General features: G+C 39.3%; 1 protein-coding gene across 3 annotated transcripts in view; it reads left to right on the forward strand.

Annotated features, from left to right (window-relative positions):
• Positions 1-14297, forward strand: part of LOC124288794 (islet cell autoantigen 1-like) — a 171103-nt gene that overhangs the window by 49296 nt on the left and 107510 nt on the right. For 2 of the 3 annotated variants that reach the window (XM_046725323.1, XM_046725322.1), the window contains exons 6-9: positions 1270-1468; positions 8251-8475; positions 9636-9733; positions 10153-10287. In XM_046725323.1, the coding sequence (XP_046581279.1) occupies positions 1270-1468; positions 8251-8475; positions 9636-9733; positions 10153-10287 (657 nt within the window). The remainder of the gene's footprint in view (positions 1-1269; positions 1469-8250; positions 8476-9635; positions 9734-10152; positions 10288-14297) is intronic. The other variant, XM_046725325.1, reaches the window with a different exon arrangement.

A 14297-nucleotide genomic window follows, 5' to 3' on the forward strand; every position in this document is an offset into this window, starting at 1 on the left:
GACGAAAGTTACAACAAGTGATGAATGAAAACTTTCAAAAACATTTATCAATTATCGCCCATCTTGTCAGTCGAAAGAGAGAATCAACATATAAGCTGAAGGACACATTGATACCGACAAACGACAGCATGGAAAGTGAGGTACGAGGTTAGCGCCTAGAGTTACCTGTTCTTGGCGGACGGGTCCATTCTGGGGTCCGTAGGGGTGGTCGAACAAGACAAAAACGTTGTTTTTTGTTTTGTAAATATTTTATTCAAAATGTAGTTACAACTGTCGTAGGGATTGAAAATGGACATTTTAATGCTTATATGTACCCCAAGGAGGATCTCTCATGAAAAAGAATTGTTAAGACTGGATCTCTTGAAAAATCACTGTAAAGTTATGTTACGAATTTGCTTTGGTATTTAGAAATTATCATGGCAGGTGTAACAGAAATGTGTGGTAATGAATTAGAGGGCAAATAAGGAGGAATTTCTGAAGGTGGCTTGCACCAATGAAGTAGCCATTGAACCTGTTAGCAAATGAGAGGGTAAGATGCAGGCTCTTCTCTGGGACAACTCCCTCCCTACCATTTGCATACGGTTCTGCCTCTTGTTGGCCTCAAACCAGTAAATGTCTCAGCTGTTCATGAGGCAGTTTGGTATCAAGTTTGTAGAAACTTTAACCAACTGAATATGTTTGTATTGCTGATATGATGTCACATTTGGATAATGTCAGATAGATGATATTGTGTCCATGATTAAAATGACTTGGCAAACTTTGTCTTGGCCCTTCCCAGTGTTTTTCAGCTTTTGCCGTGTGTAAGCTTTGTTTATGGCTAAAGGAAAGTGTTTATGAGCAACTCACTGATGAACAATCATTGTGTGCTGTTCACATTGAAAAACAATTATGTGGATATTATGCCTCCGACAAACATGCAAATTGTGATGTTTACAATTTTGACAATAGTCTAGAGAGTGGATGTAGTTGTGGATTGGGGAGAAGTGACAAGTCTCTCATTCCGTGTAGATACTGAAGTTGTTCCTGACAACTGATTAGCATGGCTGACAGTGAAAAGGACGTTTGTTAAAGACCTAAATATTTTTTATGTGTGAAATTACAAGAATGCTGTCTATGATGTGATATGGGTAGTATTCTTAGAATTATATGCAAAGATAACTATATTGTTGATGCTTGACCACAGTTTCCTTCTTTATTGAAGTGTAATTTCATCCAATAAAGATGAATTTCTGAATTGTCGGAAGTGATCATTTGTTTCCTTTTTTGCAGGTTGGCATTACGTGTTCCGTTGGTGCGGCTATACCAGGAAGTAGAAACATTCCGATATAGGGCAATATCAGACACACTTGTCACGATAAACCGAATGGAGGGAGCACGCACAGAATACAGAGGAGCTCTGCTCTGGATGAAGAATGTTTCTGAAGAATTAGATCCTGACACCTATAAACAGCTTGAAAAGTTCCGTAAGGTAAGGTTTGTAATAAAATCTGATAGCAATGTGGGTACAGCAATAAGTGTAAGTGAACAAATTCAATCTTGTCCTTATTCCTTCCTTGAACATCTAATATTCTCAGCAGGGGGAAATAGTTGCAATGTACAAATTCTTACACACCTGTGGTCAGTGTGTTCATATTCTGGAAGTGTTAAAATACAAAAAATGAACAGATGTAGACATAGTAGAACTTTATTTATGTTGGACATGACCCTATTTCTTTTAGTATCCTCATAGAGATATTATTGGCTAGTTTACTGAACCATTGGTTTAGAGTGTTGACATATCTTTATCTACCTTGTGTAAGGAGTCGTTGTCCATCAGCCTTTCAGTAGCAGTGACCTTGAAAAAACACATCCTCATATAATCCACTGGGCATATTGTTTTTGATTCAAATTGACATAATTCTGTTTACACAGAATAAAATGTTAACCTGATCATTAACATAAACTAATTTTTAAATCTTTCTTGAATGTTATAATGTGGCCATTGCTTTGATTCTATGTGTAGTAGCAACTGATGGAATGTCCTACTTATTACTCATTAACTGCACAATGATGATGATCCACACAATTCGAAGAGGACAGGCCACACCTCTGTTGTTGAGTATTGTGAAGGATCTTACCCCGATACTACAGTGTGACATATGCTCTCTATCATTTTGTCCATCTTTTCAGCCTGAGAATCCATTGAGATGTTGGTATCTCATGCCAAATCTTGTGAGGAAGCTCACATCTGACATGGTACAACTTTTATCAATGATAAATTCTGGACTGTTATGGCCTAGCTCCTGCTTCAATCCTGTTCTTGGGAGGATGACTGTAGTGTGCACTTTTTCCAGCTACCTTGGTCGTCTTCTTTTCCTACACCCATTTTATCTCCTAAGACTGCAGTCTAAGTAAACTTAGGTTCAGTATTATTCATTACACTGCTAGTGCTATTCTGAGTCTAACAAACCCCAGTAGAAAGTCGCCTCAGCTAACCTTTTGAATTAACCAATCAGACCACAGCTTACCAAATCGCGAAAATTAACATTTGCACATACCGTTTGAACTTTTACCTCGAAAACGTTTGTACTCGAATGATTCTGAATGCTAGTTTCTGCATGATCGCTTCCGAGTGATACACATGGAGGACGCCATTATTCATAACAGTGTATAAACAGTCGCTGAAAATAGCCTTTTTGTCAATATTCCAAGATGTCATCTTGCGGAAATATAAGCTAATAGTAACCATGTGATCAGAAACCCCTAAGCGTATATCAGGTCAAGTATCTGTGTTTCATGCAGAGTGTTGAGTGATCAGTGTCAGCAAGACAAGAGAAAATGAAAAAAACATTTTGTAAGTCCCTCCAAACCCTAAATAGTAGCTGTTGTCTGATTGGTTAAATCCATTCAGCCGTCTAGCGTTTGATTGGATGGTCATGGATCGCTGAAAGGTTAGCTGACGCGACCTTCTACTAGGGTTTGTTAGACTCAGTATAGTAGAGTAACGAATAATACTGAGCCTAAATTTACTTAGACTGACAATGCGAATGACTTGAAGAATTACTGTGTTAAAGAAAGAAGCCAACCTAAGCACAGTGGGATTTATGAGAGGCCTAAGGAAGTTGGCTTCCTTTCTTTGCAAAGGATGTGGGAGATGGATGATCTCAGCCACAGGATCTCAAGCTTCTGAGTTACCGTTTGGATGACTTGGACAGTTCGCCACCATTTATACCTCTTAAAGAGATACCAGTAGGGGTAACAATAGACCGATCCAGTCTGTCAATCAAAACTGGCACATGCGTCAATTTCGGCCAATCAGCAGACCGGGCGCGCTGTGTGGATTTGTCAGACTTATTTCCGGGGTCAAACGATGCCCCCGAAGCGATGTGCTTCGAATTATGCCATTTACACACGCTATATCTATCACATATTGCTGCGATTTGACGTGTACCTTTAAGAAAACCATTACGGTAAAGACAAAAAAATTGAGGCTGATCAAGGAGTGCGATAGGCCAAACGATCAGTTAAATGTCTGCACCATTGTTCACGAAACCTACGTCAGCCTGCAGATGAGAATTTGCACGAATTTCCACACTTTTGCACATGTGCAAAATCATTACCAGTTGATGACAACAAATAGAAGTTTAAGACTTTGCAAGTGTTATAAACACGGACAATTCTCGTAACTACAAAATTGTTTTTGCTTAACGTTTTTAGTCACTACTGAGCATTGTGTTGGTAGGCCATAAAGCTGAAATGAGACAGGCGAGAAAGCCATGACACAATGTAAACAAATCTGACAGCGATCTGATTTCGGTTAGGGTCGACTGAAATAGCAAAACTTGTTACATAAAAGAACAATGTGGCGGATATTGTCCCCTTCGCTCTTGGATATTCTTAAATTTGTCACCCATTTTCGGATGTTTTAAGTTTCAAAAGCACAATCTGAAGGCCTACTGCAGTACTGTATCTTGTTAACATAGCAAAATATTCGAGGAGTAATATTTTTATTCAAACGGAAATATTGTCAGTGTCAGCAGTTGCCCATCATGCAATATCCAAGTATCAAAATTAATTCATATGAGTGCCTATAAAACCATGCTTTAAATATTTCAGAATTTTATAAAGAGATGCATGGGACTTTGAATTGAATTACCTTCCTCCATGTTGATCGAATAGTGAAGAAGAAGAATAGTGACTTTCTTGAGTTTTGGACGGAGTGAAATAAAGTGTATACTAGTATCTTAATTATGAGAACATTATTTGAAGTTTTGTTACAACATAAATTATTCACATACATTGGTACATTTTTGGAGTAATATTACAACTGTCATTTTGATTAATTCACTGGAAATGATAGCAAGGTATGTTTTAAGAATCTTGCTTTTTTTAGTAAACGTGGAAGGGTAATAAAATAAATAATAATCTAACCAATTATACATAATTATTTAATTGATTGAGATATCAGATTCATATGATTTTAAGGCAGAACTAGGCAAACAAACACTATACATATCATGGCAGGACAATCACTTGGTATTAACTTAGTTTCTTGGCTCCTGCTTTTAGATGTTTTTTAAATAATATATTTACTAATAAGATAATTCTGAAAGTGATTGCTAGTATCATAACTCAATGAAGTTATTTCAACAGCCAGAGAATTTGAAAAAGCAAAGGCTACGTTTTGGTCACACCCTGGTCAGGCGTTATCCAGTCCTGAAACAGAATAATTTACAAAAATCTCAGTTGACATTTCATGTAAAGGAATACATATTGAAACATATTTAACCCAGATTTGATGTAATTCTTCGTATACATCATCAGTTTGTGTAGGAGGTTAATAATAGTTGAAGACAAAGCTAGTGTTTATTAAGATTTTGGTTTTGGACAAATTGTTCAAGGTTTGTTGATGGCTATTTGGAAAATGAGCTTCATATTAAATTGCACACTGTTTTTTTCATGTGTGTTTTCCTAAACCTTTGTTTTGACTTTTACCAAATTTTGAATCAACTTTACTATAATCTTTATGACACTAGTAAGTATCTCAAAAAAGGAAATAGATAAAAATCAGTGTTATGTCCTCCAGGGATATGGTCTCAGATCTAATAAAACAAAGATTATCATTATGTAATTGTATTGACAAAATGCTTTGAACATAGGATATATTCTTTGCACCTTATTTACACTAATAGTTAGCAGTTAAACATCTCTGATGAAAAAACAATACATCTGTATTTTATGTAACATTCTATTTCAATGCTAGTTAATTGTTCGGATAACTGTGGATCCTCTGTGCAAAGATTTTGCATCACAGGTTTCCTATTTCTGGAAGATGGGTCAGTGTACAGGTGCAGACTGTATCTTGCATCTTCTTTGTGTTCTGGTGCTGTGACATATCTGTACATAAGTCCAGTATTGTGGAAGTTTGTATATAAATTAGGATTCCACAACAAAGTACATATAGAAAATATAATGGAAAGGATGATTAAAAAATGGATTTCCTTATATTCAGTGTCATTTTAGGATGGTGTACTGATTTTGAAGAGGGAAACTTTACTGAGAATTGCTGCAGATCAGCTGTTGAATATCTGCTTCTGGGTATGTCCAGATCTAGATACATCCATGGAAACATACTGTTTACAAGCCCAATTACCGTTTCCAGATTTCCAAATAAGATCAAATAGGTTATGCTGTGATTGATTTGTTTACATTAATTATATCATATACAGACAAATAAGGTGCACGAAGTAGTAGACAGGAAATATTTTCTGCTTTTTATTTACCATTCTTTTAATTCATTAAAAGATAGAAACCCATGTTTTGAGGTTATTGATTTAACTAACGGATAACTATTAGTAAAGGCGCCATGCGCCATGTTGACAATCTATTTATAGATACCGAAACGATCTGCAACCTGAACATGTGGTTGTGTTCATGTTTTTTATAAAATTATGATGGGAATTTTTGATGAAAACCCCAAACAACAAACTTCAGTTACCCTTCCCCTGCTAATATCTTTGACGGAGGTGAATTGCCAGATAGATTGATTGATTCAAAAGAAAATACGCTTCCTACTCTCAGCAGATGGTCGAGACGATTTTTCATCGGGCATGTAACTCATTTTCACTCATCAATTGCAATCTGCCAGCTAAAATATATTAAAAATCACATCAGATAACTTGCCTCTTTAAATATCATTCAGAAACGACAGATACCAAAGTACCACGAGCAGAATTCATCAAAAACGTTTGCAATCACGTACATTTCGCTGGCGGTGACGCCATTGTGATTATAGTCAGTGGTTGTCCCCCCTAACGTCAAAAACGAAGTGGGCGGGACTTATCGGTCGGGACTGGATCGGTCTATTGGTTTTGTTGCTGACAACTGGACCATGCCAATGTGCCAATCTTCAAAGACCAATAGGTTCATTTGTAACCAAGCATGCAATAGAGAACTTGGGTCCTAATGCCATAACCAATGGGCTCTGTTCTCAAATTTTGCCTGTCCCAGAGGATGACAGTGGGCACTACTTCTGATCTTCAACCTGAAGATTTTCAATACATTACCTTGCAACATCACCACACTTCAGCATGCAGCAATTGACCAGGAGACTTCATGGTCAGTCTTGTTCTTCACATCTGGAGTTCAAAAGCATTGCCAGTTCCCGACTCTCCGACCATGTAATAAGTTTTGGGCCCTTTGACATTGGCACAAGCGTTCACACAGAGAGGTCAATTACAACTTCAACTAAGACACCATCTTGTGAGGCTGTTCCTACATAACAACAATTACAAAGTCAGTTTTTGTCTCCTGATACCATTACACCATAATCTCCAATGGTTTGAGTTGAATGTATGTAAAGAAGTCTTGAAGAAGTTGTTTGCACAGGCACATCGATGCCTCTACTGTCAGTTTGGGATCTTTTGAAACACCAAGCCTGAAGACGGTATGCAGATGAACGAAAGTTTCACAATGACAACATGGCGTTCAGGGCAGTGGTGTTAGCAATAACCCACTGGGCAGACATTCCCCAAGCTTTTCTGTCCATGATTCAGTCAGACAACACATTGGTAGTGCCTTACATCGACAAAGTACGGACAACAATCAATTTCTTCAAACTGATCAATTCACTTCACATCCATGTTTGGACAAGGCACATTTAAGAAGATGCAGAACATAATAGCACATGCTTCATCCTGCCCTGATTGATCATCCCCAGTGGAACAGCAAATTCATTCAGAGATCAGGGTGCATTGGCGTTCGTTTTTCTCATTCTTGACCAATTGTGTGAAAAGAGATGCCAAGCTGATGGCCTTGATGTCCGCTGGGGCGTGTATGAGATATCTGTCATGTTGAACCTTATTATTGATTTCCCCCATCTCAGACACATGGAAGTTAGAAGTCATGACTGAATGGGTATTTGCTTGTTCAAAGCCACGCTGTCATTCAGTAGATCAACAACCTGCATGAAGATACGGAACACATGAGCAACCCAGATCGTTTTAAGTTCATGCGAGTAGTGCAAACAGATCTTTAGAAGCAGTCCTTCTGTTTGTATCATCACTATGGGTTGTTCAATCACCAGTTTAGGACCAGTTTTGTCATTTACATTGGTTGATATCTTTTGTCATGCTATTCCATCTCTTCCAACCACTTTATAAATGCAGATTGTGACACACAAACAACAAAGAGTATCAGTATTATAAATTCTCTCTCTGAATAAAATGTTGTAAAGACATACATTGACTTCAGTTTTTTTTTTCAGTCCTAACATTCTGTTTCCCTGGCAGATGAAGTTAAACTTCAAATTCTGCTCATTTGTTATCATAATAATGAAGATGGAAATATTAATGAGTAAAAAAGATTTCATCTTTGTGTGGATCAATGGAAGGATATAAGTATAGATTATATGTATACTACCAGGTAGTCATGGGGGAAAACCTGTAACAAAAGCAACAACCAGCCCTGGGGAATTTCTCTGGATCAGTGTCCCTTTAATGTTCAAGTTTGCACCACTGATGCTCTATCTGGTTGTATATATGTTGGATAGAAGTGAGGTTTTGCTGCATGGCAAATTGAGACTTTGGAAGGGAAATTCTGTTAGTGGTTCAAGTGATTATGGTTTGTTTACAGTCTAGAGCACTTTGGTTGAAAATATGTTATTTTCATGTGATGACAGCCAAAATCCAGGAAATTGGCACTGGTGTGATAGAGGTGGTATCCTTTGAATTATTAACAAAGATCACTATTGTTTCATGTTTTACTTCACAGGTCCAGGGGCAAGTACGCAAAACAAAAGCTAGGTTTGACAAATTGAAACTGGATGTAATGCAGAAAGTGGACCTCCTTGCAGCCAGTCGATGCAACATGTTCTCTCATGTCCTTGCCAACTACCAGTCAACACTACTACATTTCTGGGAGAAAACATCGCGTACCATGTCAGCAGTTGCTGAGAGCTTTAAAGGATATCAGCATTATGAGTTCAACATGCTCAAGGTTTGTCATATACAGTTGAGCACCGTTGTCTCCATATTCATGGGACTTAGAAAAAATATTGAGTTAATAGAACTTCGAGACGTCCGAGCAGGGCATATCATCACATATCACTATGAAAGAAAACAAAACGCTTCTCAGTATGTTTTGATTCGAAACTATAATCCGTCATCAGTAGTGTTTAGTCGTAATAGTGAGTACTTCCTAATTAATTCCTTCTTAAATCTTATTAAATAACAAACAAGTGACACCTTCAACTCAATTAGCCCTAATTAGTTTACACGACCGCATCCCATTGATTCATGCCGCACCGTGTGGAAACAATCTCAGTTCAGAGGGATACTTGTCCTTGAAAAGTAGGTAAATATCGAGTTTCTTTGCAAATATCAAGTTAAAAGGGTAATTTTGCTTGTTGGGACCATGACATTAGTATCTATATTTTACAATAAGGAAGATGATCATCCATGAACACTTGTCATTCCTATTGCTTACAACTTCTAGAAAGCCTCTCAAACAGTTCGGACACCAACTGTTCAAAATTGTTTATCTCTATTTAGAAGCATTGTGTAATAGTGTTACATTCTGGTGGAAATGGCATGACTCATGTGTTGTTATCATTTGATTTGTGAATCACTGTCATTGGATTAGTTTCTAGTGAAAGAATCATAAATATAGTTGGGACATTGTCAAGATGTTCAAAGCTCTGAGAACTTTTTAGATTCCAATTAGCAATTCTTAGCATGCCTGGGAGGGTGACACGGAAACTTGTTAAACCGTCATTGACAAATGAAATTAAAGTATTTTACATGAAGGTAAGATAAAAAACTAATGCTGTCGGTTCCAAATGAATTCCCATGCATCAAATACTCAATAACACCCGGAAATTGGCGAACACATGATGTTTATCTCCTAATTCTGACCTGCTGATGAGAAACATTCTCTATATATTTGGAAGTTGGGGACACTGAAAGTCAAGAGTTGATATTTAAGTACTATCAGACCTTCAAGTACATGCTAGACATCTTAGGACTTGATGATAAACATTGTGTCATACGATTAACTGAGTGTATGTTTTTGTCATCTATTGTCATTTTGTCATCATTGATCAGCACTTAAACTGAGGAATTACCAGATATATATTTAAGGGCTTCCTATTTTGACAGGAGCTTGCAGAACCTAGTAGGCAACTTTTGGAAGATGCACCTAAAAGGCATGAAGAACCACAGAAAGATACTGACAATGATGGATTTGATCCAGAGAAGTAAGTTTTTTTTCTAATCACCACCTGTAACTGCTTGACACTGCATGTTTGTTAGATTGTGTAAACACTCAACAACAGGAAAGACAAATTATGTAGAATGATACCTTTTGCCTTCTCTGCATCATTGTGCTCATATGCTTAGTGTGTGAATGATTAACTGATGATTTTGTTGTTGTCTTTTTGTTGTCTACTTGATTTTTGCCAGTCATTTACCAGCAATTCTTAAGTAAACTAGTAACCTTTCATGTACTGTTGCTTCAAAATGTGCATGTGTCCGTTTTTTCTTAAACCAACAATATACTGGTGTTGTCGATAGTGCCATGCACACCAAATTACTCTTTCTAGCTACTTCCATTAGTGATTATAATAGTTGTTGTCGTTTATTGTTGTTGTTGCACTGTGTTTGTTTCTGTGGCAAGTGTGAGCAGTGAGGAAACTCGCTCTCAAGAGGATCACAGTGTAGAGGAGGATGAAGATGAGGAAGACAGTGTTAGAAGAAATGAGAGCCTCCCACGTTTAAAACCTACTCATGGCCCCACCTCTGAAGTTGATAGGTAACTGTGTGTATGGCCTTACCCTCCAGGTGGTCAGTACCTGCAATATATAAAATCACAAGAAATCATCTTACATTACAGCATACTGTAGTTCAAACAAACTCTTATATTATACTCATAGAAACAAATAAAGGATCACATGAACATTCAAGTGTTTATTTAATAGTTTTTTAATAGTTTTCATCACCAGCTTTATAAAGTGCTGTGGGAGAAAATCTGAGAATAAATAAAGGATCACTGCCATGAAGGGGTGTTTCCTTATTTGTTTCCTTCAGTATATATACTAATGTCATAATGAACTATTTTAGAAGTACCTGATTTCTTTTTATGTAATGTTATACAAACTTCAAACATGAAACAAATAATTTTTCCTTATCCTGACTCATGATCTTTGCTTATCTCCCTTTTCCTTCCGAATGGTAGTGGAACACTTTAATCCCTTGAAGTTCCCGAAGCGGACGTACAATACTCACCCACGAGTTTACCTCCCTTTGCCCTTGCCCACGCAAACCAGTCATGTGACGCGCCTTACTTGTCACTCTCTCCCCTTTCCGCCCACACGGATGTTTGGGCGAGCACTGAGTCCCGTATACGTCAATCTATTATTTATATTTAGGCCTATTCTTCTAAATTAAGCTGTGTGTGGTTTTGGTTATAATTACGATGTAATGTTTGTACAAAATTGTTGGAATTTATTGACTTTGAGTCGTGGTTTCATTGTGTTGTAACTTTGTTTACAATTCATGAAATCTTGTTTTGTGTGTAAACACAGGTTGTCGCTGGCTGATCCTCACACCCAATGACTCCATCATGTACAGATCCATGTTCATCCACCTTGCGCTGTAGCTACTGTGTTGATTTAACTGAATTACAATTTAATCAATATCTGTCTTATGTTTATAGACGTGCCATGGATCGGGTGAAAAAGTCATCTCTAGTCACATGTGATAAATCTGGAGATCAGGCCAAAAAACCGTATGTTGCTTGCTGCTGATGTTGGTAACAGTGATATAATGCCTAGTACATTACAGAACCAGTCTGTGGCAAAGGGGGCTAAGAAAAGGTCGTCATCCTCGCAGCTACGCCGTCCCAGTCTAAGAAGAAGGCGGCGTCCTCCTCTACGACGCAGAAGAGATCTGCGAGTACAAGACCTGAGGGCAAAATTACATGTTCTACCGCTGTTAAGACAGAGATCTTTCAACGATGAGATCGTACTGCCGCATGAGAAAGACGTGTTTGACGACCCCCCTATACTTCTACCTGAGGTATCGATGACATCTATGACGCAGTCGATGTTTACTACGACTAGATCATCACCTATGAATGTCACAGCAGGCCAGCTGTTCGACATAAGACCTCCTACTTCGAGGACAGAAGTTGAGGCAAAGTAAACAGCATCGCAGCCGGCACAACTAATGCAGAACTTCGACCCGGGGGGGAGTTCCTGATGATGGCTATGATGGAGCAGAGATTCCAGCAAGAATCAAGGAACCCGCAGTCATCTGCAGAGAGATTGTCAGACTCCAGACGCAGCAGAGCAACGAGTCTAGACGTCATCATCTTCAAGTCGCTACCAGATCTAGATCTTGCAGACGTTTGCGAAGCTATTCACCACATCATAGAGGTTCGCGAAGCTCACACCACAGAGCATCGCATGAGCACAGATCAGCCTGCAGAGCAGACGTTCGCAAAGCACAGCTCTCATTATTCGAAGTCACAAAGTAATGAATCGGCGGTAGAAGGTTCGCGAAGGCACAGCTCTCCTTACAAGGGTTCGCGAATGTACAGCTCTCATTAAAAGGGTTCGCGAAAGGATGATGAGTCATCTAGAGGTTCGCTAACTCATCTTTCCCAAGATAAAGGTTCGCAAAGTGGGGAATCATCTGAGAAGGGTTCGCGAAAGGACAGCACACGAGGGAATGCAGATTCACAGGCAGATGAACAGCGCAGTATTAGCTCTATTCAACAACCACTACAGGAGCAACAAGAAGACCTTGTGTTTCCTGATCCAGAGATTACAGCTGGATAGCTAACGGCCTGAATCTGCAGTCACCATCTAAAGATACAGACGACATCCTCTCCTATCAGATGCATGATGACAAACAAGTGCAGACATCTACAGGTTTCGCGAACTCTCAGATCTACAGGCAGATATTAGCAAGCAGATATCTACAAGGTTCACAAACTCTCAGATCTACAACACATCTACAGGGTTCGCAAATCCAAGGTTTAACAACCTTAGGTCAACAGGCAGAATGTTTACGTCAACTCAACAAAAAGATCTACAACATGTGCGATCTCTACAGTTTGCAGCCTGCTCAACTCTACAACCGGTATGAACCTTACACCTATCTACATAGGTTCAGGTTTAAACGACAACCTACTTGATGAAAGAATCCCTTCATCTACACGGATGCGGAGATATATACCGGGTAGCAGATGGCCTGCGGAAATTGTCGTTCACTCACTCACTCCAACCCATCTGAGACGTACTGCATATATGCTGATGACTGTGACTTCAAGATGATATCACCTATCAAGCTGATATATCAAGTTTTGCAGATATAAGTCTCGACAGCCTACTTCGTCATGCTGGCTTATATTATCTACAGTGGGAAGAGGTGATTTATATCACTGAACAAGAATTTACGCCTGGATCAACCCTTATTCAAGAGGTTTATATGAGCGGCGTAGAGGTACGCACGCTTTTACTCAACCAAGACTGATGACATCACGCTCGGAAGCTGATTGGCCCACGTCAGACGACACCTCCCACTGACAGAGCAAGCAGCAGAAAGTTTACTGACTTGTAAACAAAGACGCGGTACGGGGGATTACTTCATCGACAGCCATGTAAACAGTATACAACTACGGCCTGTTATCATCGGGGGAATCTGATAGATGTCTACCCTTCACAGCAGCATGAACAAGATTTATTTTGGAAGTTGTTGCTGAGGAAAGTCGGCATGAGTGCCTGTCCCTGGCAAGGCTACACTGCGCCCAGCTGTGCTATAAATAGACAACGCTTCCAAGTATGCTGATCAGCACAGATCGCCTCCATATAGAGGGGAAGAATGATGTATCATCACTGCAATCAGAGGTTAGCACTTCCGATGGAAGATCCTACGGTTTGGAATATTGGCGGCTTTATGATTATTATTCATACAAATAATCAAGACTATCGGCACCGATCGATAACATCGAGGTCTATGCAGTGTCGGGTATCCGGACGACGGCATGCAGTTTTCTTCAAAGTGCCAATCAACTTTAACAGCAGCTGAACCTCACAATTAAGTTGCTCACGCAACTAGGATGGCTAATTAACCTGATGAAGTTGCAGTTAGAATCAACAAGATCTTCTATTGCTGGGAATCATCACAACAGAGAACGTATTGTCATCCCAGAAGATCGTTGGGTTAAGATACAAGCCATGATACCACAAGCAGTCATCTCTCCGTTTACACTACGATCATGGCAAGTTCTACTGGGTCTACTAACCTCAGCACAAGACTTAACCCGCACAGGAAGATTACAACTGAGGCCGTTGCATCGATTCCTGACAAAACATCTAGACAGCGCCGATCCCATCTCGCTACCAGACAACCTCAAGAGGTATCTACTCTGGTGGACTACCAGAGTGACCGAACCTCCTAGTACATCCGCAGACACCAAGCAAGCACATGGGAACCCAGCAGTGTTCCAGTTACAGGTATGGACCGTGATCAAAGCATGCTTGACTTAAGAGAGGATACTCTGCCAGAGCAGCCAAGCAGTATCGCTTGCGCTACGCAGATCAACTCGCAGTCTATACGATGACAAGTGGCTGAAGTTTGAACCTTATGCAAGGCGGAAGAACTTCACTGCGATAAAAGTGACTCATCCTCAAGTGGCGGAATACCTGTGTCATCTGAGACAGACGAGACACCTTAAAGGTTCGACATTATCTACATACCTCGCTGCCATCAGTTCAGTGATCACCATGATAGCAGGCATCAAACTGACAAAAGTTC

The sequence above is a fragment of the Haliotis rubra genome, unplaced genomic scaffold (assembly GCF_003918875.1).
Source record: "Haliotis rubra isolate DU_JTF1 unplaced genomic scaffold, ASM391887v1 Scf425, whole genome shotgun sequence".
Lineage (NCBI taxonomy): Eukaryota > Metazoa > Mollusca > Gastropoda > Lepetellida > Haliotidae > Haliotis > Haliotis rubra.